Genomic DNA, 17,055 nt, shown 5'->3' on the forward strand with positions numbered 1-17,055 from the left:
AGGCTATAGAGTTGCATTTCATTGTGCGCTCTCAAGAATTTTTAAATAGTAGCTATCTATGTTTTCCTTTGTATTTTTTGATGACAGAAACAGACCATTCTTTTATTTGTGTGTTTACGGACTTAATTTGTTCTGAATGGATTTCCACTTTGTGCCCTTCCCTCTAACTGAGATCCTCTTAGGTTAATTTTTTATTGGTATGAGTTTCTCATATAACTTGTCATTTACATATTGTATGCTGCTGGTATTTTCCCCACTGAGGTTTGCCTTCTTATTTTATTCTTTTTTGATATATGCAAAGGTTCGTTTTTACATGATCAAATATGTCCATCTTTTTGTTTTTCTTTGTGATCTTTGTCCATGCCTTTGAGGCTGAGAGTTATTTCCCTCTCAAGAGCTTTGACAGAAGTTCAGTTTCATGTTCTGTTTTGTCTTGTTAAGAATTAACACATTGTTTCTCTTGGAATCTGTCACTTCTGGTGACCTCCTTTGTCAAATGCTTAATTCTTACCTATTTTAGGCTGTATAACTAGGATATCTGATTCTGGGCCAGTGGTTTTTTTGATGGGTGCACTAAGAGAAAGAGAAAGCTGACACATACGCAGGAGAGGGAGACCTGGGAGGAAGCCTTGTTACTTTCTGGTAATGGACCAGGGGATGCTCTCAGTCTGGGAGGACCCAGCCTCCCGTTGCTAAGGCCCCGAGTCCGCCATTCTGTGGGAGTTACAGGGAGGCAGCGTTTGGGCTCAGCTCTTGAACACTTTCATGGGCAGCTTGGGAAAGTATCTGACATATTCCAGTGAAAAAGAGGAGGCTCCCTGCCCATAATGTGGTCATTGGAGATCTGTTCCATGTTAGGTGCGAGGTCAGAGAGGAAGACCTCCAGGTCCTTTTCCAACTCCAGAATCTCAGATCTCTCTAGATACTATTCCTGCTTTCATTTATTCAACAAATATTTATTGAGCATCTAATATGTCACTGGCGCTTATCTAAGCCCTGGGGATGCAGCAGGGCAGAAAACAGATACTTCTCTTCAAGGGGAAGACAGTCAGTAAAGAAACAAATTCATTTATTCCTAACGTCAGGTAAAGATAGGTAATATAAGTAAAAATGAAGCAGAGTAAGAAGAGCTGTTTTATGTTACAAGCTCAGTGAAGACAATGAGGTGACATTTGAGCAGAGGTCTAAACAAAGCAGGGGCTTCTCTGATAGCTCAGTTGGTGAAGAATCTGCCTGCAATGCAGGAGACCCTGGTTCGATTCCTGGGTCAGGAAGATCTACTGGAGAAGGGATAGGCTACCCACTCCAGTATTCTTGGGCTTCCCTTGTGGCTCAGCTGGTAAAGAATCTGCCTGTAATGTGGGAGACCTGGGTTTGATCCCTGGGTTGGGAAGATCCCCTGGAAAAGGGAAAGGCTACCCAGTCCAGTATTCTGGCCTGGAGAATTCCATGGACTGTATAGCCCATGGGGTCGCAAAGAGTTGGACACCACCGAGCAACTTTCACTAAACAAAGCAAAGTAACGGATGGAGTCTGAGGGCAGGAGGAATCAGCCAGAAAGGAGAAGAAAGGAATAGCACCCAGGCCCTGAGGCGCCACTTGTGTGAGGCCCTGAATGCTGAGAAGCAATCCAACGGTGAGCCCAGTTTCTCACATACTCAGTTTATTAACAGTTGGATCTGCTGATCTCATTTTTCAGTATCATCATAAGAGCTATAATTTAATTCCCATGTGCCAAGCTTTGCTGATCACCTATGTGTAATGACTGCTAAGTCTCACAACAGCACTGCAAGCTAGGTCCTCCTGTTCCCGTGTTACAGATGGGAAAACGAGCTCACTGCTTCCTCTTGGGAACTTTCATCTTGGTCCAGACTGCCCCACTGGGGAAATACTCAGTTCACAGCTATCTGTTACATGCTCAGTGTGTACAGATTAGACCAAATGCACACACGTCTATAGAGAAGAACTAGAGGCTTCTGGGATAAACTCATACTGGAAACTTGACAGCCAGCCCTAGCCTATTTGCCTACTTAACTTGAGGAGAAAAAGTACAGTAGACACTTAGGAGGAATAATTCCTTTATTTGAAGTCAGTCTCTGAGCTGGTCCTCTTTAAACTAGCAGAATATAGCATCATGACAATGCCCTTTCCTTCACTACACTGTAATATTGCTAATTGAAAGCCTAGACCTTTCAACAAGTAGAAAATCCTTATCCTAGAACCTTAGGAATGTAGGAGTTGACATAAACTTCCAGTTTCCAAGAAAATCATGCAGACAATTGAAGAGGACATGGAAAATACACAGAGTAAGGGTGTGGTCAGGGAAAGTGTTAGTTGCTCAGTCGTGTCTGACTCTGCAACCCTGTGGACTGTAGCCCACCAGGCTCCTCTGCCCATGGAATTCTGCAGGCAAGAATACTGCAGTGGGTAGCCACATCCACTTCTGCATGGGATCCTCCCGACCCAGGGATCGAACCTGGGTCTCCTGCAACTGAAGGCAGATTCTTTACCATCTGAGCCATGGTAGGCAAAACCTCCTTAAGATTTTTTTGAATCTGCACCACATGCCCCTCTGCTTTTTCAAACAACCCCTCCTTGTCAGCATCATCGTGAGCTTCCATTCTTCACGCTGTGGGGGCCTCGTGGGGACCTGACTCTGTAGCTTTCACTGTATCCTTTGCACAAGGGCAGAATTGTGTCTACCAGCCCCTAATTCTGGCTGCATAAAGTGTCTCTACAAAGACTTCCATTTTTGAGGGGAAACGGCATGCTTTGGGCTGAGAGAATTGCTGTATAGCTCACACACCCAGCTCACTCCTGCTTCCTGTCTCCGACAGCTGAAGGTTTTAAGGTTCTCTTTTTAGCACAGTTCTTTAAAACTTTAAGTGAGATGTGAAGTCACATTACAGTAACAAGCTCCCTATCTTGCCCGGTAAAGCCGGTGTGCAGGTGGGGTCCCATGTGATGCTGAGATGGGGCTGCCTCCATAAGTTTTCTCAGGTTCCCCTTAAAATGACACTTGGCCATATGGGAGCGCTTACTCTCCATGTTTTTGATTTCCAAGTTTTCTATTCATAAAATAATTGGTTCTCAGAACTGCTGACAGGTGAAAATAACAAAAATAAAACTGATTTGAATTTAACTGAGTCATCCACTCACTACAGTCATTAACGAAAGAGGCAAGGATTCTGGGCTTCGCTGAGATTTCCCCACAAGTAACAGCGTGCAGGACTCCTACTTACTTTGCAGGGTTGGTGTGAATCACCAATGAAATAGTGTCTGCAAAGCAGCTGATGCCATTTTCTTTCTCCTTCTCATAGTCATAATAATAATTTCAGAGGAGCAAATGCTAGGAAAATGAAAGTTGCTGCTCGGGGTTGACACAGAGGGTTTACAGAGATTTGTCTCTCCAAAGGGGGCACATTCTTTTTTGCATAGAATGATAGATTCTTTAAATTCTAAAGTGCTTTGCAATTTTCAAAATGTCACATACATGATTTCATATAACGTCATAATAATCCTTTTTTCCCTCTACCCCTTAAAAGAGGGCACTTTCTTATGGTAACAGTATTCTTGGAGGGTCTGAAACACTCCGTCTGCGTAACCCTGTAACTCATGTACAGAGCTGGAGACTGCTTTATCATTGAGTACACTAGTTCATGTGTGTGTGTGTGTGTCTGTCTGTCTGCCTATCATTGCATCCAAGTCCTTCCTTGTGGATGAGGTGCCCTCTGAACCCCACATTGCCCAGCTGGGCCTTTGCTCTGATCGAGGCTTCATAAGAAGGGAACAGACCTAGGTGTCTGCCATAGAAGCTTTATTGGAGCGCATGAGTTCTCGTCCATCTGGGGTGCAAGGCTGAGGTGGGAGGAAGGGTTCCCCGACACCTGGCAGATTACCATTTGTGATGACAGTTCACACCCCCCATCAGCCACAGGGAAGGTGGTCCCTAATCTCCTGCCACAGCCTGAACAAACACGGGGTTCAGCAGCAACAGTAGTAATAACAGAAGCAGCCGATAGTTATTGACCACCTGCTAGATACTATATTTTTCCCCTTTGATCCTGATCACAACGCAGTGAGACAGAGACCATGATTATCCCCAGGATGTCGGCCCAGCGATGTGCCCAGTGTCACATAACAGCGTGCGTGTCCACATACACGTGGGGAGAGTCATCTTTCCTTCCCTCAGAAAACCTCCATGGAAACTCCGCGAGTCCACTTTCCCCTCCACCCACCCAGCACCCACCCACAGGCCTGCTCTCTGTGCCCAGTGAGTTGTTTCTGATAGCTGTGGGTGTGTCCCATTTCCCACAATGGAGACTAAACCTCCCATGCTCTGGGTCCATGAGGACCCCCTAGCTCCCCATCGTGCGGCTCAGGGAGCGTCTCCGGGGTGGTCAAGGCCAACAACAGCTGGCATCTGCTGGGGCAGCGTCACCAGGGAGGGGTCTGGAAGAAGACCGCTGAGTGCACGCTTCTTTTGTCAGGATTGGTCACCCTGCCCAGGAGACATTTTCATACAACAAGTGGAGCAAGCCTAGAGATGACACCAGGTTCAAAAACTCTGCCAGGAGCAAGGGTGAGAATTGGTAGTGTGATAGAAGAAGCCAGAAGCATGCTCAGTGATGACTCATCCAACGAGAACAAGCCATCTGTGGCCGGTTAGCATGGGGACAGACCACCCTCATGCTTTCACAGGCCCTGAAGACTTCATCATGTGGCAACATGTTACTTATCAAATACATGTATTTGTGTGTGACACGTACAACATGTATAAAGTTATGTGCCAGGCAGGACCGAATCACTCTATTATTAACTCATTTAATCTTTAGCAGCCAGGTGAAGTTGGAACCGTTGTTATCTTTGTTTTACAAATGAGGAAATTGAGATGCAGGGAGATAACGTACTCAGAGTTAATGTCACAAAGCCAGGGTGACCACCCAGCCAAGTGGTACAGCCATGCACTCTGATGATGCTGAAATATTAAGAGAATGTGAGCTACTTCCTGAACAGTATTGTGACAAAGAAACAAACCATGCATTTGAGAAATAGTTGTATGCCAACTTATTATTTTCTGTATGTTTTAGGTATGTTTAGGAATAAGCCTATTTATTTAGACTTATTTAGAAATAAGTATTTAGAAAATTTTATAATTTTTTAGAAAATTTAGAAAATTTTATTTTTTGTAGGTATTTAGAAAGTTTCATTTTTAAAGGAACTTGTTTCCCCCACAAATTGAAAAATGTAGTGTATATTTAAAAAGAAAGAGGTTGGGACTTCCTTGATGGTCCAGTGGTTAAGATTCTGAGTTCCCAATGCAGGGGGCGTGGGTTTGATCCTTAGTTAGGGAACTAAGATCATATATACCACACAGTACAGCCAAAATAATAATAGTAATTTAATTTAATTAAAGAGCTCCATCTCTCCCCACTGCTGCTAAGCCAGTTGTTTTTGCCCTGCCCCTAGCCATGGTCAACCCCTCCCCATACGCTTCTCCCATCCTTGTCTAGGTCATAGGGAGGCTTGGATGAGAAGTACTTTAGACAGTCAGGACATGGCTCCCACTTCTGTTGAGAAGACGTGGCCTATGGTCACTTATACAAAACCCTAAGATATTAGCACAGGATGTTTGCAGAGACCAAACCCCAGATACCACCCATAAGAAAGTTAAAGATGTGTGCATGACCACATGTGTGCCAAAGACTGGATGTTGTGTAAAAGCTTTATGACTTTAGAAAACTTCTGGGACATTCTGGGCTTTGCTTTTCTCATCTGAGAAATGGGAGATGGGACCGTGCATGACACCTAGGGCTGTGGTGGCAGAATAAGCTGCCACAATAGTACTTGAAAAGTGCTAAACATGGTACCCAACACGTACTCACCAAACTTCAGCATCGCCTGATGGTCACTGTTCACTCTGTGATCCAGGGGTCAAGGGCTAAGTCCTGTTGAGTCAGTGTGATTGTCACTCCAGGAAATCAGAAACAACAGACACAGACTGAAAGTAATGAACTCGGTCACATTAGCCTCCCTCAGGAGGCAAGGCCCCTGTCATCCTGCATGTACCCTTTCCAACCTCGGTTACTGAGCCTCTTGTTCTTCGGATACCCTTGTATCTTTCCAATACATTCCTCTTTTTTTTTTTTTTTCTTAAAGAAAGAAAGGAAGTGGTTAAAGATATAAATAGTATGGATACGTGACTTTATTCAAAACCCTTATCAGTGACACTGTGAGACAAGCAGGGCAGAGACTTGTTTCCATGCTCTGAGGGATTACAGATCACAGAACTGTGTGCTTTGACCAAGACACTCAGTGACGGGACATGTGGAACTTAAATCCCAGACCTAACTGTGCCTTCATAGACTATATACCCTGCTGGAGAGAGGACAATATATGTTCAAAAGCAGCAACTGGATGTCGTTCTTAAACCTTCAAGTAACCTGTTTTATATAAGTTCTGGGCTTGGAGATGCAGCTGTGGAATGCTAGCAGCCCTGGCCCTGGGAGAAAGGGTCTTGCTCACTGTTCTCTGTGTTTTCTCCTGTTCATGACAAACTGGTCTCCTGCATGGATCATCCATTTGGTGATTATGTGGTGAAAGGCTGAGTCTTGTCTGTGCCTAGAATAATATAAATCCTTACCAATACAAAGTGAAGTGAGTGAAAGTGGCTCAGTCATGTCCAACTCTTTGCAACCCCATGGACTATACAGTCCACAGAATCCTCCAGGCCAGAATACTGGAGGGGTTATCCTATCCCTTCTCCAGGGGATCTTTCCAACCCAGGAATCGAACCAGGGTCTCTTGCATTGCAGGTGGATTCTTTACCAACTGAGCTATCAGGGAAGCCCTACCAATACAAAACAAAGGCTTATTAGAAGTTTGGTAAAACTTTGAAGCGACGATGTATATACAGTTTACAAGTTGGTCAATGTGTATTTATGACTTACATACCTGATGCCCAGCAGTCACTGCTGGAGCCTGGGTTTCATTGCAGGGAGACATAAACTGAGAAGATGGATTGCAGATAACTATCTCAAGCTCTACTTTGAATTTCTCATTCACATCTTATTCTTTTCTTTTCCTCTCAAGGGTCGAGATTATTGTTCGGAAGAAGAAGATATCACATAGCACCAATCCTACCAGTCAAACCGGGAGCTACTACTGTGTAAATAGGTTACACCCCAGTTGAAATCTTTGCAAAGGTTGGTTCTCTTCAGCGAACAGCACTATAGCAAAAGAAGATCGTTCCATATCGTATGCCCCATTAAATTACAGTGTTTCTTAATGAACTTGCAAAGGAATATTGCTAAAAACAAACAAAAACTGTTATCGAACTTTCTTTGTTGCTGCTAGTTAAAACTTGTTGCAACTTTTCACTTCTCTCAGTGTCCAGGTCTGCAGCAAAATTCTGCAATTTCACCTTAAAGATACTGTTGGTTTTACAGATGCTCTCCAACCTATTTTCTAAAAGATGAGGTAGTGGTGAACTCAGATGTCCAACTTCTATTCTAGACTGGTTCCGCTTCTAAGACAAGCGCCTCCTTCCCCCTCCCTCCTCCCTGCCTCCCCCAGCAGTCCAGAGCCTTGCTTCTCACTGGCAGTGTTGCGCTTTGGAGATGGGATGGTTGCTATGGCAAGCCTAGTTTCTCTGCTAAGAAGAAGTAGAGATGCTATTGTCAATTCCAAGCATGTCGTGACATGACTCCTGGAAGTGACATAGGAGCGAGCAGCAGGTGGTTTCATTTCCTGGGTCTCTTAATCAAAGATCAAGCTTGCAACATCAGTTTTGCTCAGATGCAGACGGAAGTGTGATCACAATCATTTTGAATCCCTCTTGCCCACTTTTTTTTCTAAGAAAATAAACATTTTACTGTTTTTATGTATCCTTGTCTTCTCCCATTCATCCAGCTCAGTGTTTTATGATGATCCTGGGTGCGGAAGCTGAGTCCTCCTAGCAATGGCACCTTCATGGCTCCCTACCACCCCATGTACAACCCACCACGCAAGCTCAGTGCTGGCAGTGGTCAGAGGTGATGAGGGGGACACCCCACAGCTTGTTAGGAGGGCCTGAAACCACCCCGTTACCTTTCACTTTGTCAGCAAATAAACCACCCTACTTCCTAATCCTCTCCCTTCAAGATGTCATGTGAGCCTTGCCACTTCCATTCTCTCGTTGGCAGCACTGGATGGTGCTGTGAAAAGCGTTTGCCGCCTGGAAAATGTGGTATTCCATTGACACTGGTGATGATTTCCAGAGATGCAAAAGCCAAAGCCCTGGGCCGTAGTGGGGAACGTGAACTGTGGGTTTGGTAGAGTTTATTTTTCCATATTCTATGAAGAGAATGATCTCTTCTCAAAGACAGAAGTAATATTTTTAACATATGTTGTCACAAGTAAATAGCAATCAAAAGGAGAAAATAACTTTTGTATTTTTTTAACACATCCAACAGCTTTGACGAGAGTTCTCTTTGTTACTTTTGGGGGAGGGCACCCTGTTCAATGCCACGCCAGCAGTCCAGGATTGGATTTGTTGCACACACACACACACGCACACAGACACACACACACACAAATAAAACACAGGAAAAGCACTGTATGTTTCTCTTTGTGGGGTTATGAACACAAAAGGCCTCACTATCAGCCACTCTACTGCCCTCCGAAGGTGGGTAGTTAATACGTTCTGGGTGGTCAAGAGGTTACCTGCCACCGAATAGACTAGGAAGCTTAGTGTAGTCTTGCTGCGAAGACGAGCCTTGACTTGAAAATCCATCCATATAGCTGATGGCACCACTAACGTGTCCGGGGAGAAATTCCTTCTCTCCTTTTGGACCCAGCAGCACACCCCAAACATGAGGGGAAGGAAACTCAGTCAGGCACTAGAGAAAACGGACTCAAACGTTAGCAACAAAAGCCCTTCCTTCTTTCAGCCGGCAGCGGCAGCTATTTTGGGGAGCAGCTGTGGTTGTTACATAAACAGAGACGCAGCCAAAATTTCATGCTCTTTATCCTGCTTCAAGCAGAAAAAAATGCAGGGAGAGTTCAAGTCGCCTAGGGTTTTACATCCCCTCCCTTTGTATGGTTTTTTTGGCCAAGTGACTAAAATAGTTTTCCTCAACTGTAAACGGACTGCTGAGCCCCACCTCAGACTTGTGCCCCACCTCAGACTTGTTCACTGTTCCAAGAATGACCTTTTCCCGAGATCCCTTGCTCTTATCAAGCAAGAATGAAGCAGACACTGAACACCTTCCATGTGGTGTCTCAGATAGCGTCTTCCCAGAAAGACGCTTCACCTTCAACCGAGATAAAACATGCTCACGTCATTTTTCTTACGGTCATGTTTAACATTTTGACATGATACACATACACAGAACCACATGTCCCTTGGAATCTGATTTTTGAGGGTTTCAAGTGTCATTTCTGTGAACCAGTGGCTTTTCACCTGGGTTCTGTCCTCTGGGTTTAACACTGGCTACCTCGCTGATGTGCAAAAGTCATTTCACCTGCAGACATGCGTGGTACACTTAGATCTGAGAAACGGGGTGGCCGAGCCGGTTGGCACGAAATGCTTGATTATGTTAGCAACACTCAAAACTGTCTGTTTTCCATTTGTCGGTTTTAATCATAAAATTGTCAAGTGATTTGTGTTTGTATTTGATTTTTTTATGCCTTCTGAAAAGGTCTAACGCAAAAACCTGTTGCCTTTCTCCCCCCTTGCCCCGAGTATGTGAACTTTAAGCACACTGTCTCAGATACAATGAAAAAATAATCTGGAAGCTGGTGCTTCTGCTGGCTGTTATCTCTGAGGCTTCAGGGAGATGGAAGGAGGGAGGGAGGGAAAGGGCGTGGCGGAGGGAGGTAAAAAAAAGGATGAGAGATGGACCCAGGAGCATTTAGGACAGAGCAGGTCGAGGGAATGGCCGTGGGCCGGGTGAGATGCAGGATCCAGCTGTTTAGCGGCCAGCGGGCAGGGCGGACTGTCGGCAAGATTTACTGCGCGATTACTCACGCCTTGTGCGCTCTGAGTTGTCGAATTGTAAAAGTTCAGCAGTCTGTGCGTAGCTTTCTTTTGGTTGGCGGAGATTCGGGATCATGGAGTACTGCTGTCATAATTGAATGCGTGTTTGTTACTGGCTGAGAAGCTTAAAAAGAGGCTTTTTAACCTCAGTGATGCCTCCAAGCCCCGGGCTGGAGCGCAGGGCGGTGTTATGGTCTATTTAGGGACAAAGAAGGTACAAAGTCTGGGGACAGAAAACTAGGTCAGCCCTCAGACACAGCAGCGGCCGCCCCCTGGCCTGCTGGGAGACAGGTCTCTCTCTCGGCGTCTGCAGCGCCCAGGGTCTGAGGTCGGGCTCTGATGCCCAGACTGAGGAGGAACCTCGGGTTCTTCAGTCCTCTGTGCGGTGCCAGCCTCCTCCACCTCGGTGTCGGAGGCTCCCCCAGGCTCCAGGGCTGCGACAGGAGCAGGCCCAGGGATGATGGCGCCCCCTTTCGGTAACAGTTTGTTATAACTTTGTCCTCCCAATTTCACTGAGACTCGCCTCTTAGGGCCAGCCTCTCCCCTAAGCCTGCTAAGAGCAGAAATTATACCTTTTATGCAGTTTACATCAGTAGCCTATGAGGCCCCTTGGCATATTGATGGCAAGCCCTGCTTAGACATCGGCAAGAATTTAAAAGAGCATTTCCACGTCTACTGGCTTTAGAAAAGAAACTCAGTTAAGTATGTCAGTTTGATGGGAAGAAAAATTATCAAATTACTAATCTAGGAAAATACTGACTCTAAATCTTGGACTCTGGGACTCATAAATTTTTTATGAAAGGCAAAACAATTGGCTTTCTCCTTCCTCCTCCCAACTCCATCATAAAAAAAAAATGTATCAGATTACAATGTATAATTTTACATAAAATCTGCTTTCCCCTGGAAGCTGTGCTCACAGCTTTCTTTCTTTGTACCTCTCAGAAATTAAACTTTTGGCTAAGTTGCTTAAAATCCTAGTAGAAGAATAAGGCCTGGTCATGGAGAGGGGAGATATATTTAAAGGCATAATGAAAAGGTGGCTCAAAGCTGGAAGGTGGCTTCTCAGTGGCACAGGTGGATGACTGAACACGCCTCCCTGCCCAGGTGCTTGTGTGAAGCCGGGTGAGGCAGTCAGCTTCCACACAGCTCAAGTCCCTGCCATCAACCTTTGGAATCTCATGGATGAGGTGTACGAATTGCCTTTGACAATGAATGGACATGTTTTTCCAAGGGGGGAAAAATGCCCTTGACTTCAGTCACTTTTTTGTATGTCTCTGGAAGAGAGTCAAGTGCCATGGAAGAATATGAGGTTTGTGGGTAAATAGATTTACTTTTGTGAGGGACCTTAGGATGGGCTCACTAGTTATGCCGTGCTTTTCAGGAGACTCTTGTACCTTACCTGGGATCTAATCTAATCTTAGGGAAAGACGAAAAGGAATTAACTTTTATTATTTAAGCTCACTCTGTGCCAGATATTATGCTAGGCATTTTTATAACTGTCTTGTCACAATAATCCTGGGAAGTCAATCAGTTAGCCCCATGTTCTGAGTAGTGTATCTTAAGTGTAGAATGCATCTATCCAACATAAATGCCCATGTTGAAAGAAGGAAAGATGTCATTCAAGTGCTTTTCAAAAATTATTATTATTATTATTATGCCCTTTGCAACATAACACTGTGAAAACAACCCTTTGGGGGCATCTCCCTCTTCCAGAGTCTCCTGGGCTCATCACCAGCATCGTTTCCCCGTGGGGAGTGTTTTCTTGGCCTTCCCATATCTGATGAGCGACGCACAAACCAGGAGAGGCTAGCAGGGTGTTAGTGCTTGGAAGGAAAAGGCTTTGGGGTTTTAGACACATCTCTCTCTCCTTGGAATACTTTCAGCATCTGGAAAAGAAGGCTGCCGTCTACAGTTAGGCATCCAACATGGCCAGAATGGGCTTTTGAGTGCTCTGATTTCTTTCCTAGGTCCCAAGTCTTGTTTCATCCCAGAATGCATCCTTTGAGGAAAGTGAAAAGCCTTAACCTTCTGAGAAGTTTAAGAGAACCTGATCTCCAAAGGTGGAGGAAGGGCAATGCCTAGACCATTAACTTGAAATTCTTTCTTGTGGGCTAGGGTTTGGCGTCTCTTTTTGATCTTTGGACTGGGGGCTCTGTGTTTCCCAGGCTAATGTAAGCATTGAAACTAGATGCAAATCTCTTTCAAGACCTTAAATGTTTTAGATGGTCATGTAGTAGGCATTTAAATAATTTGTTCGAAGGTCAAAAGAGTCTGAGAATTCCCCAGAGTTCCTCTCCTTGCTTCTAAGGCACAACAACCTCTGAAGAAGATGATTCATGTCTCCATAGCAACTGTTAAAGGTGCTGCCTAGAGGGGACCTGCCTCCACCCTCACTTTCTTAGCTTGAAAGAATCAAAAGAGTTTCCTTGTGTCAAGGGGGTGCTATGTCCAGTTTTCTCATGAAAACTGTCCCCAAGATCCCTGCTTCTTTCTAACATGGTAGCTGTCAAAATCCTTTAAGATGGTGTTGGAACTGACTCGAATCTCTTGGAAGCCAGAGAAAAATTGCTTTAATTTAGCAAGATTCACCTCTAAACCAAGGCCCCATTCTAATACTGTCTTCCCTCTCTTCTCTGAATGCTCCCTTCTTTGCTTTCCAGGGGTTATTTTTAGCCCAAGCCTTTGCATCTGATTGAGTAAGACTTAGAGGCAGTAAAAATGAACGCCACAAACTCGAACTTGGCCAAAACTGCCATAGGGTCCCTCAGGTTAGAAAATAGCTCTAGAATATTGGAGACTGCTGGGCTTGGACCCAAAAGTGATTGAACAGCCCCTGGTTTCTGCCTTTTCAGTCCAGATCTTCAGAGACCCTTCTCCCTTGACAGTGAAATGAGCAAGGGAAGTTTTGAGGTAGATTGCAAGCCAGCTTTTCCATTCAGAGCAAGATGCAAATTCATTTTTGAATTTTTGTATCGATTTTCCTGGAGCATAACCAGGCAGCTGCTTTATTAGGACTCTAAATTTGGATCAATTTCCTAACACACTCATATACACACCACAGAAAGATACATGGAGAAAAAAACATACTTTATCATTTAAGTACTTCAAGAAGAGCTGCATTTTGCTTTGTATAATCTTTAAGACAACGTCTAAGAAATCATGAGTGTAATTATAATAATACCCAACTAGGAAAAGCTAGTGATCACGTTCTCCAAAGTCTGAGTGAGACCGAAATAGGAGGATGGAAATCTGCTGGTCGTCTGGCCTCTCACCCGCTCTGTGCCCAGATGCCTGCCATTAGCATCTTTCACTCACCTGGGCTCCCCCACCTGGACTCTGTGGTTAGCAGTCTTTCCAACTTTGGGCAATATAGGACACGAGCCAGGTCCAGGCGTACCCCCCAGCGCATCTCACACTCTCCCACTCAGCCAGTGTGGTCCCAATTGCAGCATTTCACCAGCTCTACTGGGACACAACAGCCCTAGGGAGTGGGGTTGGGCCCCTTCATCCAGGTTGGCCCAGATGTAGCATTTTTAGCATTGCCTTCCCTGATGGGCTTCCCTGGTGGCTTAGCTGGTAAAGAATCCTCCTGCAGTGGGGGAGACCTGGGTTCGATCCTTGGGTTGAGAAGATCCCCTGGAGAAGGGAAAGGCTACCCACTCCAGTATTCCGGCCTAGAGAATTCCATGGACTGTATAGTCTGGGGGGGTCTCAAAAAGTCAGACACGACTGAGCGACTTTCACTCACTCACTCCCTAGGGTCTAGGACTCAGTTATTTAACAGATCATTTGGAGCATCTTGTTATTAGCTCCAGGCACTGAGCTAACGGCCAGCAGTACACAGATGACCCAAACCTAGCTCCTGCCCGCGAGGAGCCCACTGTTAGCGGGGAAGACAATGTGGGAAGCGGTGCTGCAGGAAATTCCTTCGGGGTGCCGAGGGAGAATCTCAGGGGGGCAGCCGCCCAGCTTTGTAAACCGGGGGCTTCCCAAAAGAGGGGACTTCAAAGCCCGAGTGTGTCAGAGGCCTGAGGGAAAGCAACGCAGAGGGCCTTCAGGCTGAGGGGACAGCATGGGACACAGGTGAAAGGGCCAGCATGGGTGGCAGGGCCGCAGGCACAGACGCGGCTGGAGTGGGAGCTGATGGAGGAGAAGAGATGCAGGCAAGGCAGCCAGGGACCCGCCCCGGCGCATAAGGGGGCTGTGGGTGCTCGGCTCTCTGAAGCCCACTTCTGAGGCCTCCAGAGAGGTAAGTGTGGTCCCCGTCGGGACCAGGAGTCCCGTCCTCACCATGGAAGGGCACAGATGCTTCCTGAGACAGTTTGTTCCTGTGTATCCTCCACCCGTGCCCCAGCTCCTGGTCCTCTCCCCCAGAGCTGTTTGCTCTCAAGGGCTTTACCCCAGGCTGGATTTAGAGACATACAGGGGACAGCTCTGGGTCACCCTGACCTGTCTGTAGAGCCACCCAGACTAAAAATACCTCCTGGGAACTGGCTGGCCTAGAGCTCGGGATGAGGGTACACCCAAAGATAAATATGTGGGAAGCCGCCAAGGATTTCCCCACCCAGGGTATGAGGCCTTCATTCATTCTACCCACAGGCAGCCTCCCTTGGACAGCCTTTCCCTGGGTTGGGTCCCACCTGGTGGCCGAGCCTCCGCTCTGTCTGTGGTGTGCACCTGTGTCCTGCCAAAGAAAGGGAAATTCAAACAAAATACAAAAGCGCAGATGGACTGTATGCACGTGGGAAACACCTGCCAGCCTGGACAGCGGCTGAGCCTCGTGGGGACAGGGAGGCCCCCCGGGGGCTCGGAGACAGCAGGATCTCTCTGTGCAGACAACTCCAGGTGCCTTTTAGGCTTTCCAAAAACTTCTTCGGAGCTCAGAGCATTGGGTTTCTCTTCCCCTTGCCCCCCCCAGATAAATTGTTAGAAGGAGAAGAAAAAGAATTAGATGCATCCAAACACTAGCTGTGAGAGTGCATGGTTTCTAGAAACTCAAGAAAAGGTCACAGCAGGTAGCATCATTTCCTTGAGAAGCTGAAGGCTTTGGGGGCTGAAAGCAGTTTTCCCAGCTGAGTGGCTCAGGTCTTCTGCCCGGGGATCCCCAAGAGCCCCGAGGGCTGCTTAGGACTCACCTTCTTCACACAAACTCCACAGCTGCCATCCTGGCTGCAGGCTGGCATGTTCACCAGCCTTCTGGACTCAGAAAGACTGTAGCTCACACACCTACTCTTTTTCCCAGATATTCCTCTGGCTCCTTGCAGAGGAATTTTCTAATTCTGTGTCTTGTGGTTCCCACGCGAATTTCACAGCCGCCTAGGCTTTTTGATGAGAATTCAGCCTGTGGTCATCACGACGCTGGAAACTGACAGAGCATGTGGCCTCAAATACACCTGCTTTAAAGTGAAGGCCTAGAAGGTCACCAAGCAGGGGTGTGGTCATGGAATCTGGCCAGGACTGCCTTCGGGCAGCATCTCCCCATTGTCTGCCCTGGTCCAGCTCCCTCTCCATCACCGGGAAGAGATCAAAAGGCTTCCTTGTCAGGGTCAAAGGCTGTGTCTGTGCTCTTCCCAGGGGCATGTGTGTTTTCTTGAGGATAAGGCCCTAACATTTAAGGGAAATCGAGCAGCGGGACCAGGAGGCTTCAGCTCTTATTCAGGTCTGGGAGGTAATCTTGAGGCTTCGCTTTTCTGAGCACCTGCAAAAGCTTCTCAGAGGGGCTTGAGCGCCCAGCAGGGCAGCCTCCCCAGGGCTTCACGTGCACACGGATTCTGTGCAGCAGTGGGTGCCCATCTCTTTGGGCCACACATGCCTATCAGCAAAAAACCTTGCAAGATGTACCCCTCCATAGGTTTATCAATTTATTTAAAGTATATATTCATATACTCCTCTACTATTAGGCACATTTTTTTGAAAGTACACAGCATAGAAATTTTTAAAGAATAAGATGAAAAATACTATAGACAAGAGGTTCTAGTATTTTCTCTCTGAACCCCTGAGGGTTTGGGTGCCCCCTCGTAGGTGCACAGCCACTTTCGACACCACTATTTTAAGAGCAAATCAGCACACCTTGATGGCTTGCTTTCCCAAACCCTGTGCTGGTACTCGGCCTGCAGAATAGGAAGGTCTTGAAGCAACCTCCCCCACCCCCACCCAGGAGCTTCTAGTCTGGGAGATAGGGCAAGCAAGCTCTCAAACCACAGAAGCTTCGAGAGTTCAAAACCCGATCCAATAGGAAAGCTGTTCCTAGATAGTAGTGGCTGTAGGTGCTAAAAGAAGATCAGATACACTGTACAGAGCAGTGGGGTTGCTCATCTTCCCTCTCTGGGTCTCCAGAAAAGGACATTTGGCAATATCCCCAACTCGCTCATGACTGACATTCTTTGACCCCTCCAAGTGCTTCAGCAGTACTATTACTCCCCACAGCGCCAGTGGGTCCACGTCGCTTGAATATTATTTTTGATTTGACCACACAGATGTGATGATGATTCTGTTTAATTTGAAAAGGGTCTGAGAAAGTGTACAGGTCTAATTATATATACATATTTATACATGTGTATTTTTGTTTATTGTTACATTTTGACATTGGACTTTCTATTAAATAATTTTTAACAGTTGACCTGACTCGGTTCTTTTCCGCGCCTTTCTGTTTTCCTGGATCTCAGGGACAAGGCTGTGGTCTGCAAAAGAGCTCGGGGTCCTGTCCCTCCACTCTTCTGTCTTCTTCTCTATTGTATGCACAGAAGTTCAGGTGCTTCTGTTTTACAGGGAACGTGCCACGCCAGGCACCCACTTGGAAAGCCCCCAACCTTGTTTCCATCACTTTCAGCTTTCAGGGACAGTCAGCTTCTGCAGATTCAGAGCCTCACTGTCCCCTCAGCTTCTGCAAATTCAGAATGTCATAGATTTGATGAAGCTGTGAAAATGAACAAGGATAAAAAATGATGCCCTGAGCCTTTCAAATCTCTTGTGCCTCACTCCCCCTCCACCACACACACACTCCTAGATGTGAGACCTTGGACAAGTTACTTAACCTT

General features: G+C 46.3%; 1 protein-coding gene across 2 annotated transcripts in view; it reads left to right on the forward strand.

The window, feature by feature from the left end:
* The window catches only part of C12H1orf21 (chromosome 12 C1orf21 homolog), a 247,069-nt gene extending 230,434 nt beyond the window's left edge, over positions 1–16,635 (forward strand). For both annotated transcript variants that reach the window (XM_042229198.2, XM_015099359.4), the window contains one exon: positions 7,093–16,635. In XM_042229198.2, coding sequence (XP_042085132.1) covers positions 7,093–7,131 — 39 coding nt within the window. In that variant the 3' untranslated portion in view covers positions 7,132–16,635. The remainder of the gene's footprint in view (positions 1–7,092) is intronic.
* The last annotated feature ends 420 nt before the right edge of the window (positions 16,636–17,055 follow it).

The sequence above is a fragment of the Ovis aries genome, chromosome 12 (genome assembly GCF_016772045.2).
Source record: "Ovis aries strain OAR_USU_Benz2616 breed Rambouillet chromosome 12, ARS-UI_Ramb_v3.0, whole genome shotgun sequence".
NCBI classification, from domain to species: Eukaryota; Metazoa; Chordata; class Mammalia; order Artiodactyla; family Bovidae; genus Ovis; species Ovis aries.